This window comes from Bos taurus, chromosome 3 (assembly GCF_002263795.3).
Source record: "Bos taurus isolate L1 Dominette 01449 registration number 42190680 breed Hereford chromosome 3, ARS-UCD2.0, whole genome shotgun sequence".
NCBI classification, from domain to species: Eukaryota; Metazoa; Chordata; class Mammalia; order Artiodactyla; family Bovidae; genus Bos; species Bos taurus.
The window spans coordinates 78,019,967-78,035,834 of record NC_037330.1 but is presented as its reverse complement, the minus strand read 5'-3'; the positions used below and the strand labels follow the sequence as shown (position 1 = coordinate 78,035,834).

Genomic DNA, 15,868 nt, shown 5'->3' with positions numbered 1-15,868 from the left:
ACTCCCGGTACCCACTGTAGGGGGCCCGGTCCGATTCTTGGAGGGGGAATTAGATTCCACATGGCCCAACTAACAGTCCGCCAAATTTATTTATTTAGCCAAATAAATAAATAAGTGTTTAAAAAAAAATATATGGAACATGGGACCATTTAGGGTCGGGGTCATGCCAACTATTAAATGTACATTTTCCCTTACTTTTTAGTTACCAAACACCAATGAAAGTTCTAGTATTTTCTTCCTACATCCAGTCTTTCACACAGCCCCGTTTGGAAACCGCGGTGTCGTAAGCGCTGGGCAAGCACAGAGGAAGAACATCTCTGAGGAAAGTTCTCTAAAGAGTGTCAACGAAGTGCCGCTTTCCTGTGGCAAGAACACGATTCTGTGGTGCTTTTCACACCCTGGCGCTTACTTTACCTGCCCAACCCGGTGAGCCCTCGCTCAGGCTGATGAGCCGGGCTTTCCGACCCTCGTGTACCGAAGGGGAACCAGAGGTGTGGAGCGGTAATTACCTTGCTCTGGGACACACGGACACAGCTCGCCGGGAGGAACCCGGCCGGCTTCCACCGCTGACCGCGCAGTTGCCTTCCCTCCGCCGACGGTCCCAGCCACCGCCACTGCCCGGGCCCCGCCCGCCTCACGTCCCCGCGCGCCCCAGCGCTGGAGCACCCACACCCGGGCTGGCGGCGGGGTAGGCGCCGGCACCAGGACGCCCGGAGCGCGCTCGGCCGGCGCGGCACGTGCGCCCCACAGCACCCCGGCCACCGGCTCCGCGCCGCCCCGCAGCGGAGCCGCGGGCAGGCGACGCGCGCGGTGAGTGACCGGGGCTGGGTGGGGTCGGGGCACCAGAGACCCCAGGGTTGCGTGCCTCGCTTCTCCCGTGGAGGGGGGTTAGGGGACGACCCCTTCTAACCAAGGTCCTGGCGGGCTATTCGCAGGAGGGTGCCGGGTTGGGGTAGGGGGTCAGATGGAGGGGAGGGGGCGCTCAGATTCATCCTCCACTGAGCTTGTTGAATGGGTGGGCGTGCTCAGTGGAGGATGCGCGGGTGGCTTGTGGAAAGGGCAGCGGGCACCCCTCTAGCCTTGGACAAGGCCCACGGGAGTGACTCGGGGCCCGAAAGCAGACCTTCTGTGATTAAGATATTGAGGAATCTTAACTTGGTCTTGCATAGGGGTGAATTCTCCTTTTCTCCGCACTTGTCTGGGGCCTCTGTAGACCCAGAGTCCCCACCTGGCCAGTCACTAGCAGAATGCTTTGGGACCAGCCGCCTGGCCAGACTCTTCTCTCATCTGAGATGTCTCTTTAGGGAGGCCCTTTTCACCTGGTTGAAGGACACTAAATAAAAGCTTTGAAGAAGATTATGTATCCCTATGATTAGATCTCAGTTTTATGAACAGCAACCCAAACCCATGCAAAGAGTTTTTTCCATGGTATAGTCTAAAGAACAGGGCAAAATTAGACTTTAGCCTTTTTTAAAACTCTAAAGGTTTGTTATAATCCCTTCCGTGTATGTCCCATGTGAATAAAAATCATTGAGCACTTACTATGTACTTGGCCCTTGGGTATCATTGTTATACTCTGTAACTCTTTAAAAACCCAGTGAACCAGTTATAAGTATTCCCATTTTACAGATGTGGAAACTTTCACACAGATAGTGGGTTACAGGTTTCTGGCTCCAGACTCTGTGCTTCTTGCCTTTGCACCTCTGACTCAGAACATTATATCCACTTCCACTTGGTAAATAAACATTAGATTCAAGTTCCCATTAGCAACGAATGGTACAGTGCCCTATTTCTGTGGCCAGCATATAACTAAAAGGACCTTAGTGGCTGAGAGCTGACACTCTTCCCCTCCATTTTTATATGAAATTCTCAACTCATTACTGTCACTTTCTTGAGCACAGAAGACTGGTAAAGAGTTTGCAACATTCTTTTATCATGTATCATGTTTTTTGAATGTCATGATGCTTACATAAATCCCCAAATTTTAGCAAGCGTAGACTCTGATGCTGGGAGGGATTGGGGGCAGGAGGAGAAGGGATGACAGAGGATGAGATGGCTGGATGGCATCACTGACTCAATGGACATGAGTCTCAGTGAACTCTGGGAGTTGGTGACGGACAGGGAGGCCTGGCGTGCTGCGATTCATGGGGTCGCAAACAGTCGGACACGACTGAGAGACTGATCTGATCTGAATCTTTCCTGCATTAGAATTGAGTTACAGTGTAGAAAAATTCTAAAGCACATATGAGATTTTTATGGGAGAAAAATCCTATAAATACAGTAGATGTTGTAGAAATGTAGAAATGTAATCATTTCTCAATTGTGGACTTTTTGTTGCTGTTGTACCTGCTTTGTTCTTTGGCCAGTTATTTGTCATCTTTGCAATTACACTTGCAACACTGCTCTTAACTTCTGCATGTACATTTATGTAGGCTAAATCCCAAAGAAAGAAAGCCAAATCCCAACGAAGCCTTGTCCAATTTCCTTTGTCCTTGGAACATAGCGGTGCTCTTTGCTAATGGTAAAAATGTTTTTTAAGTATGTATTGAAAATCTGTTATGTTCAAGACATTGTGCTCATCATTGTCGGAGAAGGCAATGGCACCCCACTCCAGTACTCTTGCCTGGAAAATCCCATGGATGGAGGAGCCTGGTAGGCTGCAGTCCATGAGGTCACTAGGAGTTGGATACGACTGAGCGACTTCACTTTCACTTTTCACTTTCATGCATTGGAGAAAGAAATGGCAACCCACTCCAGTATTCTTGCCTGGAGAATCCCAGGGACGGGGGAGCCTGGTGGGCTGCCGTCTATGGGGTCACACAGAGTCAGACACAACTGAAGTGACCTAGCAGCAGCAGCAGCAGCAGCAGCTCATCGTTGTAATAAATATAAAGAAATATAAGTCTCAGTTCCTGTCCTCAAGTTAAAACTGTGTGCATGCTCAGTCGCAAAGTTGTGCCTGACTCTTTTACGACCCTGGGGACTATAGCCCACCAGGCTCCTCTGTCCATGGGATTTCCCAGCCAAGAAAGCTGGAGTGGGTTGCCATTTCCTTCACTAGGGGATCTTCCCGACCCAGGGATTGAATCCGCACCTCCTGCATTGCAGATGGATTCTTTATGGCTGAGCCACTTTGTCATAAATGATAGGTGGCATAAAATCACCTTTTATGTAGCAGGAATAGTATCTAGTTTTAATCAAACTAATCCTTCAGTGGTAAGCCAGATGAATGGGCCAAGAGAGAGGTCAAAAAGCAAGACTGTCTAACTTGATTCTAACAATGTCCTTGATAAGTAAGTGATATTATCTTTTTTCTTATAATAAGAATAATAATGGATGATAATATTTACTGAGCTCTTGCTATATACCAGGCACTTTTGCTAAGAGCTTCTCATTTAACTCCCACAATAATCCTGTAAAGTAGGTGCTATTTTTATTTTATAATTGAGGAAACTCAAGCATGGAAGGTAGTTCTAATTTATCTAATTCTGAATTTACTTCTTGTTTTTCTTATTATTGTGATCAACTTGCAGATTTCTCCACTTGTAGAATAGAAATACCAATAGTTAACTATTTAGTAGGAAAGCAAATATTAAAAACTCTGCATTTTGGTAAATTGCTAAGTAAATGCCTATAAAAGATTATTAAGACTAGAATCTTAATTTACATCTCTTTTGCAGTAATATGCAGAAGAAAAGGAAAATATTAAGTAAAACATCAGGCAGAGATGCTGAAACATGAGGTTGTTAGTGCATACATTTGGGCTGAATTATTAGTTTATAGAAGAAGCCTTGAGGAGTATTGTATTGTTTAGTCCCCCCAGCCCCCACCCAGAGTGCCTCCAATGATATTAAGATAATTGTGAAATTCCTAGAAAACTATTAGAACAAAGTAATCATAATGTGTTTTAATGTTTTTAATGCCTCATAGCACTCAGGAAACACTCAGGGATTGATGTTACAAAACTTGCCAAGATGTTACAAGATCCAAGGATAAGCCTGCCACTCCCATGCCATTGCCCACAAATAGAGACTTCAAGGTTGAATGTGTCCAAGGAGAGACCTTTCCAATAAACTCATGAAGAAAAGTTAAGAGAGAGAGAGATTTAATTTTCTCAATAAATATGGATTGCCATTTTTCAAAGTTACTTGCAATGACACAAATAGAAGTGGAAAAACCAGGATGGCACGCAGCCCCAGCATGGTCCTCTGGCCCCACACACCATGCTGTTTTCAGAACACCATCCTCTCCAGGAAAAGATGGCTTCTTTTATTTATAACTCTTGAAGTATGCAGAGAGTGAAAATAGAGAAGGTTGGATTGTTGAAACTTAATTGAACAAGTGCCTTGAAAATTGTAGCCTTGTGGAGTTAAACGAAGAAATAAAAAACATTGCAAATAACACCAGTTGATTTGAAAGTACCTTGTGTTTTCAAGACTCCATCCATGTCATGTCTTATTCTTTTATTTCCTTTTTATTTCTCTATTGTAGGAGTGATTGTTCAATTTATAAGGCAGTTCACAGTACACATGATTCTGCAGTTGGGTCCTGATAAGATTCCCTAATAAGTTTTAAATGTAATTTGTTTACACACAACATGTCTGGAGCCTGCCTGTTATGTCCAGTGTGATATATCTGAAGTGGAAATGAAACAAATAGGACTGAGAAATAGAACATTCTAGAAAAATAGGAAAGAAGGGAGAAAAGCAAAGGAGATCTTTGTTAAGGAAAATGATTAAAAAAATCATAAAGAGGGAAAGGAGAAAACACTCTGAAATTTAAAAAAAAGGGGGCGGAAGGAACCCTTGAATTCAAGAGAAGAAAGCAAGAGTAGAAAGTTCCTGTACATGGGTAAAATTAGGACTACAGATGCTTACTGGTGAGATAAGCCAAAGTTCAAGAGAGTGTCAGCAGCTGCATGAGAAAGAAAAACAGGTGTGTGTCCAATTTGGCTCATGTAATGGTGGTTGGAACTGTTGGTTAAAAAGAAGAAAAAGCAGAGGGGGTTGACATGGTTACTTTCCTTCCCCTTTAAGCCATCTGGCATTTCCAGGTGGCACAGTGATAAAGAATCTGCCTGAAGAAGCACAAGCTGGAATCAAGATTGCCGGGAGAAATATCAATAACCTCAGATATGCAGATGACACCACCCTTATGGCAAAAAGTGAAGAGGAACTAAAAAGCCTCTTGATGAAAGTGAAAGTGGAGAGTGAAAAAGTTGGCTTAAAGCTCAACATTCAGAAAACGAAGATCATGGCATCTGGTCCCATCACTTTATGGGAAATAGACAGGGAAACAGTGAAAACAGTGTCAGACTTTATTTTTGGGGACTCCAAAATCACTGCATATGGTGACTGCAGCCATGAAATTAAAAGACACTTACTCCTTGGAAGAAAAGTTATGACCAACCTAGATAGCATATTCAAAAGCAGAGACAGTACTTTGCCAACAAAGGTCCGTCTAGTCAAGGCTATGGTTTCTCCTGTGGTCATGTATGGATGTGAGAGTTGGACTGTGAAGAAGGCTGAGTGCCGAAGAATTGATGCTTTTGAACTGTGGTGTTGAAGAAGACTCTTAAGAGTCCCATGGACTGCAAGGAGATCCAACCAGTCCATTCTGAAAGAGATCAGCCCTGGGATTTCTTTGGAAGGACTGATGTAAAGCTGAAACTCCAGTACTTTGGCCACCTCATGCGAAGAGTTGACTCATTGGAAAAGACTCTGATGCTGGGAGGGATTGGGGGCAGGAGGAGAAAGGGACAACAGAGGATGAGATGTCTGGATGGCATCACTGACTCGATGGACCTGAGTCTGAGTGAACTCCGGGAGTTGGTGATGGACAGAGGCCTGGCATGCTGCGATTCCTGGGGTCTCAGGGAGTCGGACATGACTGAGCGACTAAACTGAACTGAACTGAATACAGAAGACTCAGAAGACATGGGTTTGATCCATGAATTGGAAAGATCCCCTGGAAGAGGAAATGACAATCCATTCCAGTATTATTGCCTGGGAAATCCCATGGATAGAGGAGCCTGGAGGGCTACAGTCCATTGGGTCACAGAGTCAGACACAGCTGACCGTACCTGCATTACACCATCTGACATGACATTATGAATGGGCTGATTTGATAATCTAGGACTTGTGGGCCAGGATTTGTCCATATTATGGCTTGTTAGACTTTTCAACAAATAGTAGTCTTAGAAGCAAAATGGAGATGATGCTTTGGGTAAGGAACTCTTTTTCATAACATCACTTGTGAAAGGCTTGAGGAGGAGAAGTTTGGCTCCAAAGGCTGAGTTTCAAGTTAGCTATTTGGTGGACTTTTCCTTTTCTATCCTTACAGTGGAATAGGTCATTAGAAATGGATACATATTGTGCATACACTAGGTTTTGTCATTTGATCTTTGTTTGAGGGAAGTAGGTGATTCAACCTTCTGAACACTAAAGCATTAGGCACTGTAAGTGCTTTACTAGATGGGTATCCTAAAGACTGGATGTAATGTGCAATGACCATAATAAGAGATCAACAAACAAATTCCTATTAGTACTAAGAGCATTGTTCATATTAGTTCTAGTTCTAGTTTTATGCTGCTACTATTGCTACTGATCAGAAGCAATTGCAGCTGCAAGAAGTAATGTTGGATTAGAAATTATAAGACCATCATTCTGATCTGGATTCTGCTATTAATGTGACCTTTGGCAAGTTACTTCCTTTCTTTAGGGCTCAGTTTATCTACCTATAAAATGAGGAATGTAGAATATATGACTTCCAAAGTGTTGTCTTTATATGCTGATTTGCCACCAGTAAGACATAGGACCTGCCCATTACTTTGCCAGCAGAAGAGAAGGATTTTGTACCCTGCCTCAGCAAATCAACTGGGTAATTAATGGTCTGTATTTGTAAGGCAGACAGCCTTCATGCACATTCAAAACAATCACTTTCTTGTTCTGTGGTGGCCCAGACTCAAATGTCAGCTGTTGGGAGGGGAGGGGAGCAGTAGGGCATGGTTATTATTAGCTAATCTTTGAGGTTCCTTCTTCCTCTGAGTTCTTAAATTCTATGAAAGCCAGGGTTAAGATTAACTAACACATGACCTTTTACCTAGTCTAACAAAACATACATTTCAAGTACGTTGAAAGTCATAAGCGATTTAGAAAAGAAAGGCAAAACCTGGATCCAGAAGGAAATGGGGGAGCTAGTCTCAGTGGAGTGCCTACCCTGTGCTGGATATTCTTAGGAGTCCATGCCATGGACATATTCATCCTCCCAGTAACTTGGTCTACGTAGGTATCCCTGTACTCTTGGCATGAATGAGTAAATGGCACCCTGACAGTTAACAGCACACAGTGGAACTGAGACTCTCTAGCCTTTTTCTTTTCCACCATACCATGCTGCTCCTTGAGCTTACTATGGCACTACAGAAAAAAAAGTAGTGTGGAAGTAGGAAGAGTTCCTGCCTACATGAAATTACCACCCTTGATGAGAGTTTTTCCTAGCCTAGTCAAATATGATTTTGAAGTAGCTGCTTATTTTGTGCTTCTTCCTGGAGCAGTGGGGAAAGAAAGGCTCATGGAGGGGGAATTCTTTCTCTGCCCTCCTGCCAGTGACTGTATTTCTGGCTGGTCCCTGGCTCACTCACTGAGACGTTGTTTTCATTGTCTGGAAACTGTCACCACTTGAGTGATGAGTCAATGACAGCACACTTTGATTTTCTGATTCAAGACAGAGTTGTAGTTTTAATATCGACCCTCCAGGCAGACTGTATGAAGGATGTTTACAGTTGATAGAAGGTTTCATTTTATTGGAAGATACCTCATTTACTTGAAGGTCTTTGGGGTTGTTTCTTATAAATGAAGAAATTGTTTTACCTGGTCATTCAGAGAAAATAAGCATATTTGTGTTTGGATCAGTGTACTATGTAAACTCAAATCCTCTATTTTGCCTATTTCATATGTAGGTGTATATATATATATTTCATATACATATGTACATTTAAAAAATTCTTATTATAACCAACTAATATTTTACTATTCGGAGAATGTTATAACTTCATAAGTTGCAATGCACATTGAAAAATAATACACTGTGGACACCCTTTGCAGTTAGGAAGCAGAAACCTCTAATCCCTGTATATCTGTTCATTCAGTTATCTTCTAGTTCAATCCATTATTTCCTTTATGCCAGAATATTCCAAAGTTTAATGAAAACTAATTTTAAACTGAACTAAGATAGCTACAACAAAAGGTAGCAAAATGAGACGTAATGTAGTTTTAATGTACTGTAGTCATTTTAAACTAACTAGAAGCAAAAAACAGAAAAACCATTTAAATTTCATTCAGTTCAGCATGTGTCTTTTATTTTTAAACATCACTATCTGGATGTGGACAATGTTGGTCCTAAATACTTTTTTTTATTTTTTGCTATGTGACATGACTCTTAGTTCCTCCACCAGGGATCAAATTGTGCCCCTTGCATTGGAAGGCTAGAGTCTTAACCACTGGACCACCAGGGAATTTGCCAGCACATGTCTTCTATGTGCCACAAACTGTGGCTTCTGCCCATGAGGAACTTGCAAGATAATGGAAGAGACAGGCAGATACCTGAAGAAATCAGTTCTACTTACTATGGCAGGTGCTAAGATAGGAGGATGCCAGAATGATATGAAGATACAAGTAGGATACAAGATACAGTCTGACCAAAAGACATCAGTAAGGCTTGTAAGATCTGGCTACTTCTTTCCATCTCTGCTGCTATCCCTCTGGTCCACATCACCAGGATTGCCTACCTGGGTGTTCCCAGTTGGCTTCCTAACTGGTCCACTTGCTTCTACTCCAGCCTCCATACATGGAGCCAAGACTAGTTTTTCTGTTTGCTTTTGTATTTGTGTGTATGTTTTATATAATTCGTATCTTGTTTCTCCCTAACTAAAACCCAGCTAAATAAATAAATAAAACCACTAATTATGCACAGTGGTTTCCCATTGATTGGAGAGTAAAATCCAGGCTCCTTTCCATGGCAAACAAATCCATGGCAGATCTGGCTCCTGCCTTCTACAATTTCATTTCATATGACTCTGCACACAGTTACTTTCCCCAGCTACTCTGACCTTATTTCTGTGCCTCAACCATAGCAAGCCCGTTCCTCTGCCTTCAAGCTTTGCACTCAATATTTATTTTGCCAGGAAAAGTCTTTCTGAGCCTTCACCTGGCCTGTGCTGATCGCAGCTCAAGTTTCACCTCCTAGAAAGGCCTTCATTGTCCAGCTTCTCTGCTCTCCAGGGACTCTCTCCCCTTAGCCTCTCTTAATCTTTTGTTATTATCTGAATGTATCTGTTTGTTATTTATTTACTTTTTGTCTACCTACTCCAAAATATTGGCTCCATGCAAGCTGAAACTCTGTCTTGTTCTCCACTCTCAAGTCCTTGGCACCTGGCAATTGCTAAATTCTTATTTATCGAGTAAATGACAGAATAAAAAGTGTCTGAGCTGAGTTGGGATACATGAGGAAGACTTAGGGAGTCCAAGAACAGTGGAAAGGTAGGAGAATACCATGAACAAAGACACAGAAGCATGAAGTGGCATGGGATGTGTGGGGGAACCAGGAGCAGCTCAGTGTTGCTAGGCAATAGTGTCAGTAGTGGAGGATGTAGCTGGTGATGACCACAGGAATTACCAGTCACAGAAGCCACTGAATGCTATGACCTTGGCCTTTATGATTTAGAGAGAGCTGAACTGTCAGATTTCAATTTAGGTCAGTGTTTTTCAGACATTTTAAACTGAGGCCCAGAGAATACATGTTATATTTTCTGCAAACTGAGATTCATCTCCAGAGTTCAGAGGCGACCATGTTTTTTGGCCCACAGCCCCTTTCTCCGTCTTCAAAGGCAGCAGCCACAGTCCTCACATCATGGCTCTCTGACCAATTCTTCGCTCCCCTCATCCACTTTTAAGGACTCATACAATTAGGTTGGGCCCTTGCGGGTGGCTCAGATAGTAAAGAATCTGCCGGCAATGTAGGAGATCTGGGTTCAGTCCCTGGGTCAGGAAGATCCCCTGGAGAAAGGAATGGCAACCCACTCCAGTATTCTTGCCTGGAGAATCCCATGGACAGAGGAGCCTGGTGGGCAACAGTCCATGGGGTCACAAAGAGTCAGACATGACTAAGAGACTAGCAGATTTTCACTTGGGTATCCAGGGTAATCACCGTACCTCAGGGTCCCTAACTTTAATCACATCTCCAAAATCCCTTTGTCATGTAACACAATGTATTTATTCACAGGTTCTGTGGATTAGAGCATGGACATCTTTGGTGGAGCACTATGCTGCAGGGCCCACAGGGATGTTTATAGGGGATTTTCTATAACTCATATTCCTTCCCCCCTCCCTCCCTCCTTCCCTTCTTTCTTTCAATGCTTATAAGGCCTTTCTTTTCCATGCCCAAGTGCTCACATACAGCAGCGAGCAAGACAGTCAATGTTCCAGCTCTTGTGGTGGCTTAAATTCTAACAAAAAGGTAGATGACTGATAAGCAATCAAAACAGGAGATTGTTTGATGATGTCAGTAAGGTGATGTGTAGAAAGGAACTGGGCAAGACCACTTTGGCTGAGTGGTCAGGGAGGGGCTCTCTGAGGAAGTGACACATGATCTGAGATCTGAAGGATGTAAGTCAGTCAGCCACTAAGAGCCAGGGGAAGAGAATTCTAGCAGAGGAAATGAAAAGTACAAGGTTCCCGGAGCAGCAGAGGGCATGTCTTGTTCAAGGAACAATCTGAAGGCCAATGTGAATGAAGCAGAACAGCAAGGCAAAAAAAAAAAAAAGAGCAAATCATGGTAGCAAGACAGGAGACGTGAAGCCAGCCAGTGGCTGAGAGAGTAATGTATGGTAATTTGGGATTTTTCTTCTAACAGCAGGGGGATCCACTGATGGGTTTTAAATAGAGATGATACCAAGCAGGGAACATAATCCAATTTATGTTTCTAAGGTAGTCAGCTATGTGAAAATGACTTAGAAAGGGGCAGGGATGGACTAGAGAGACACATTAAGGAGCTCCTGCAGTCATCTGGCGGGGAGATGACAACTGAGGTTTGGACTGGGGTGAGGACGGTGAAAGGACTGATCTGTGATATATTCAGGAGGTAAAATTGACAGGACTTAACGGAGAAGGCAATGGCACCCCACTCCAATACTCTTGCCTGGAAAATCCCATGGATGGAGGAGCCTGGAAGGCTGCAGTCCATGGGGTTGTTGAGGGTCGGACACAACTGAGTGACTTCACTTTCACTTTTCACTTTCATGCATTGGAGAGGAAAATGGCAACCCACTCCAGTGTTCTTGCCTGGAGAATCCCAGGGACGGGGGAGCCTGGTGGGCTCCCGTCTACGGGGTCGCACAGAGTCGGACATGACTAAAGTGATTTAGCAGTAGCAATGGTGATTTGGCTGTGGGGTATGAGAGGGTGCAATGAAGGAGGACAGCTAGGTTCTTTTTAGCAATTCACAGGATAAAAATTTTATTCACGGAGGTAGAAAGGGCTAGAGAAAGAACCAATTTGGAGAAAGGAGACCAAAGTTCAATTTGAACATGTTAATATGGAGTAGTCACATCTGAGAAGTGATGCCAAGGAGACAGACATAGGAGACTGGCACTCAGTGCAGTGTCTGAGCTGAAGATAAGTATCTGAGAGTCTAGCTTACAGATGGTGTTGAGAGCCAAGAGACCAGATGAAACCCCTCAGGAAAGAGTAGAAATAGAGAAAAAGAAAATGTCTTGAGTGCTGAGGTCCTCCAAGACTTTCAAGTCAGGAGAAAAAGGATGAGCCACCAGAAAAGGCTATTGAAAAGATGCTAAATACAGGAGTCAAAAAAGCTAGGGGATAGTTTCCAGGAAGCCAGCTAGAGCAGGACTGTAGTATCTCTAGCACTGAACACCGCACCTGGCAGATGAAAGGTAACCATCACTGTTGAATGAATAAGTGAACTTTTCTGAGGCTCTCCAGTGGTATTCTGGCACATTTCTGGGCATGGGAATAAGAGGTGGACATTGGCTGGTTGCCAACAGCCCAACATCACACAGCTTTTCAGCCCTGCTTCTTGAATTTCTGGCCCACTTTTGATAGAATTTAGAGAATTTGCTAGAGCCATTCCTTAGGTTTGTATTTGGAAACAAACAGAAATCACCAACTTGCATTTTCCAAATCATTTAAGATAAAAATATTCAGTAAACTAAATAAATAATGAATAAACAAGCAAACAAGGAAAAGTGAACCTATGGAAAACCCAAACAGCCCCCTGGGAACCCTTGGAATTCTTTTCTTACTGCCAAGGAAATCAGTCTTTTACTGAGTTGTGGAGTGTGCGGGGTAGTAGTGGTTATGAACCACTTTTTAATCTCCTGTTACTTCCAGGAGCACATGACTAGATCAGAAATTCTCACTACTCTTGGAATTTTAACACTAGTACATTTGACTATGATGACGCAGACTTGTTTGGAAGGAAAAAGCTTTGGGTGAGACTGAATCTCAGATTAAGTAACTTGCCCATAGGCTCAAAGTATTTAAACCCAGTTCTAAAGGACTCCATAGGTCAGATCTCTTCGCTTACTCTTTGCTGACCCCAAGAAGCTTAAATGACATGAGGGTTAGAGGTGGCTAAGATTTTTAGTTTATTGGTTTTAAACATCATTTTTTAGAAAGTCTCTTAACAACACAGAGTAAATTAAAGGAGCATTTTAAGCCCTCTGAATTGTTTTGGTTGTGGTATTTTCTGAATGTATTTAACATGAATGAATTTGTCTTCTTTTACAAGGAAACATACAGAGGTGTATTCCAGAATTGACTGTTCATGGCACATACAGTTGGCGGGTGCTCCCTGGCACTTATTTTTATCATCATGTTGCTGTTAGTTAAGGCAAAAATAGGTAAGATATTTCTGTAATCTAATCTTCAGAGGAATTTTTTATTTAAATTATCAGTTACAGATGAAATATGCATTTGCGGTAAATGTTCTGATAGTTGGTCTTTTTAAAGCAATCGGTCAAGTTTAAGTGGATAAGTTTGGTTCTAAGTATGTTACTAATATGTATTTTATTTCATTATATTAATGATTGAAACTCCAGTGATATCTTTTCCTCTTAAGAAAGTGACTAGGTAACCAGGCTAGGAATCATGAATGGATGTTTTAAAAATCATGAATGAATTTTAACAAAGAGTATTCATGGATGGATTCAGCTCTGCTAAAAAAGAAAATAATGGCTGTCATTTTCTTTGCTTTTTTTATTGGCATCTTATTTTTTACTTTCTAACCCATTAGGATCAAAGAAACAAAAAACAAACATAAAAGTAAGAGAGAGAAAGAGATTTATTTCTGAAAATAAAAATGGAAACTTTTCATTTAAAATAAATATTTAATATTTCCTTTATTTGACTTAAGTAACTTTTTACCAATTTGTTTATGGTAGTTGATCCAAGCAATTTTACAATTAACAAAAAAAGACTTTCAGTGGAGACTTTATATCATATCTAAAAATTCAGGGTGGATCTATAAGGGTTTTTTTTTCATCAGCAGTTACTGAATACTACCAAAACTGCTAATTCGCAATTAGCTGTTGTATTTACATATACAGAACCACCTGGAGAGTAAGAATGATCTCTCTTTAAGAGTTTATTGTGGGATCTGGCATAAGGAAAACAATATGGAGAATTCTTTTTAAAAGAAAAATACTTTTGTGTACTTTAGTATTAGCTGTATTGGGAGTGGTTCATCCTACCTAGGGTCTTACATCTTGGAGGAATACCATAGTAAGACCTAATTTCCATCCCTGATTCCCACTACAAACATACCAGAGCCCCTAAATATTTTCTGTTTATTATAAAATAATGCTATGGATTACACATACTTTATACCCCTAATATAGCAAGAGAGGGGATTATTCCCAAATGTGCCCTTTAACATTTGTAGTAGCCTTTTAAACATTTGTGATAGCTTTTTAATCATTTTGGTATGAGTATTGAAGTAAGTGTTATAAGTCATAAAAGGGCAGGGAAACAAATGTGATTTATTCTGGGAAGTACTTTTTTGTAGTTTGGTGAATAATTTGCATATAAGAGAGATTGGTTTTTCCTAGAACTGTGTTCCTGAATGTCCTTCCAACCCTGTTTTCTCACCACTTTCCTATTTATAGTTCTGGTTATAGTATTACTGTTTCGAAAAGAATGTATACTTTAATTCAGATACAGTTAGACTTTAATATAGTTGCCTTCTGTCCTCACTGTGCTTCATCAATAGAGCCAGAGCAACGTAGCTTATGTGTATTTCCATGATTTGATAGGGTTTGTTTTATCCAGCTTTGGGAAATTTACACAGACCTTCCAACTGATATAGGTTTATGTGCCGACTCATCTTTTGCGTTTGTATCTTGCTGCAGATGTGTGCAAGAGAGGGGATGTGACTGTGCAGCCTTCCCATGTCATTTCATTAGGATCAGCTGTCAACATTTCCTGCTCTTTGAAGCCCAAACAAGGCTGCTTGCCATCCTCCAGTTTCAACAAGTTAATCCTCTACAAGTTCGACAGAAGAATTTATGTTCAGCATGGTCACTCCCTCAGTTCTCAAGTCAAAGGTCTTCCCCTGGGCACAACCCTGTTTGTCTGCAAGCTGGCCTGCAGCAGCAGTGACGAGATTCGAATATGTGGGGCAGAGATCTCCGTCGGGGGTGAGTAGTCCATCCTGAGTTCCCAAAGACTGGTGATCTTCTGGTATTTGGCATGTATTAAGCAGAAATCCAAATAGAGGACAGTGTTCTTTCTTCTCCCACTTCAAGGATATATTTAATCTTCCTAGTAACATGAGCACCTCAATGTGTTAAGTCCAGAAATCAACAGAACTGGGATCTCATTTAGTAAATCTCTCCTTTCCTCTCTTCTCTTCTCCTCACCTTTCCTCTTCTCCCCTCTCCTTTCTATCCTTCCCCTCCCCCCACCCCTTTCTCTCCTCTTTTTGGCCATTAAGACCATTTACCTGTTGCCCTTGGACTCCAAAATCAGGAAAAAGGCTTTCTGCATCTGAATCTACATGCCTTCTTGACTTACAAGAGTTTTTTTCAAAGCCACAGCCTCCTAAAAAGAAGAGACGTCTCTCGACTTGTGCAGTCCAGGCTGATACCCAAGGCTGAACACTTCTCCCCTCTCTGACTTAATGTAAAAAAAAATAGTTCTTCCATCCACTTCACTCCTGACCACTGATTATCATACTGAGCAGACATTAAGAGAGAACGATCATCATACTTAGTATCTTTCCCTGGGTTTTCTAGAAAGCTGCCTGAGACAAAACTGATGTGCTAAGGCTTCAGAATGGGAGAGGAGTTGTCTGGTTCCAGGGAAGCAAGAGTAAGGGAGTGAACCAGAGAAAAAGTGGAGCAGACATGAGGTGGTTAAGTTACTGACCTGGCCACGGCATCACCAGAAGATACAGCTGGTTGCTTGGTAACTAGGGACATCCCCAGAAAGAACATATGGCAATAGAGTGACAGGTGAAAGAGAGAACTGTCTGGTGTAGGTCAAAGTTCACCCACAGAGCACCAACTCCCCCGCACTGCTAGCTTGCACTATGGGTCTCTCCACGCCGCCGCCAGGGGTAAGAACTAAGATGTCAGAGTTGGCGTCTGCAACCTGAGCCGCAGTGCACAGGGTGAGCCAGCAGCACACCTTCCTGCAGCTTGCAGTCTGCAGCCGTGAAGGCCCAGCCTTGCAAGCCAGTGAACACGCAAAGGCCCTGAGCCATCCCAGGGCACGCTGTGCCTCTCTGGTTCCCGGGAAGCTCCAAACTGGCAGGTGAGAGGTGTGTGGAAAGTTGGAAGAATTGCTGCTGCAGG

The 15,868-nt window shown here is 42.5% G+C and overlaps 1 protein-coding gene across 4 annotated transcripts in view; it reads left to right on the top strand.

The window, feature by feature from the left end:
* The first annotated feature begins 665 nt into the window (after window positions 1–665).
* IL12RB2 (interleukin 12 receptor subunit beta 2) overlaps window positions 666–15,868 on the top strand; it is an 87,153-nt gene continuing 71,950 nt past the window's right edge. For 2 of the 4 annotated variants that reach the window (XM_024984942.2, XM_005204447.5), the window contains exons 1-3: window positions 666–810; window positions 12,805–12,916; window positions 14,423–14,710. In XM_024984942.2, the coding sequence (XP_024840710.1) occupies window positions 12,841–12,916; window positions 14,423–14,710 (364 nt within the window). In that variant the 5' untranslated portion in view covers window positions 666–810; window positions 12,805–12,840. 4 annotated transcript variants of the gene reach the window in all.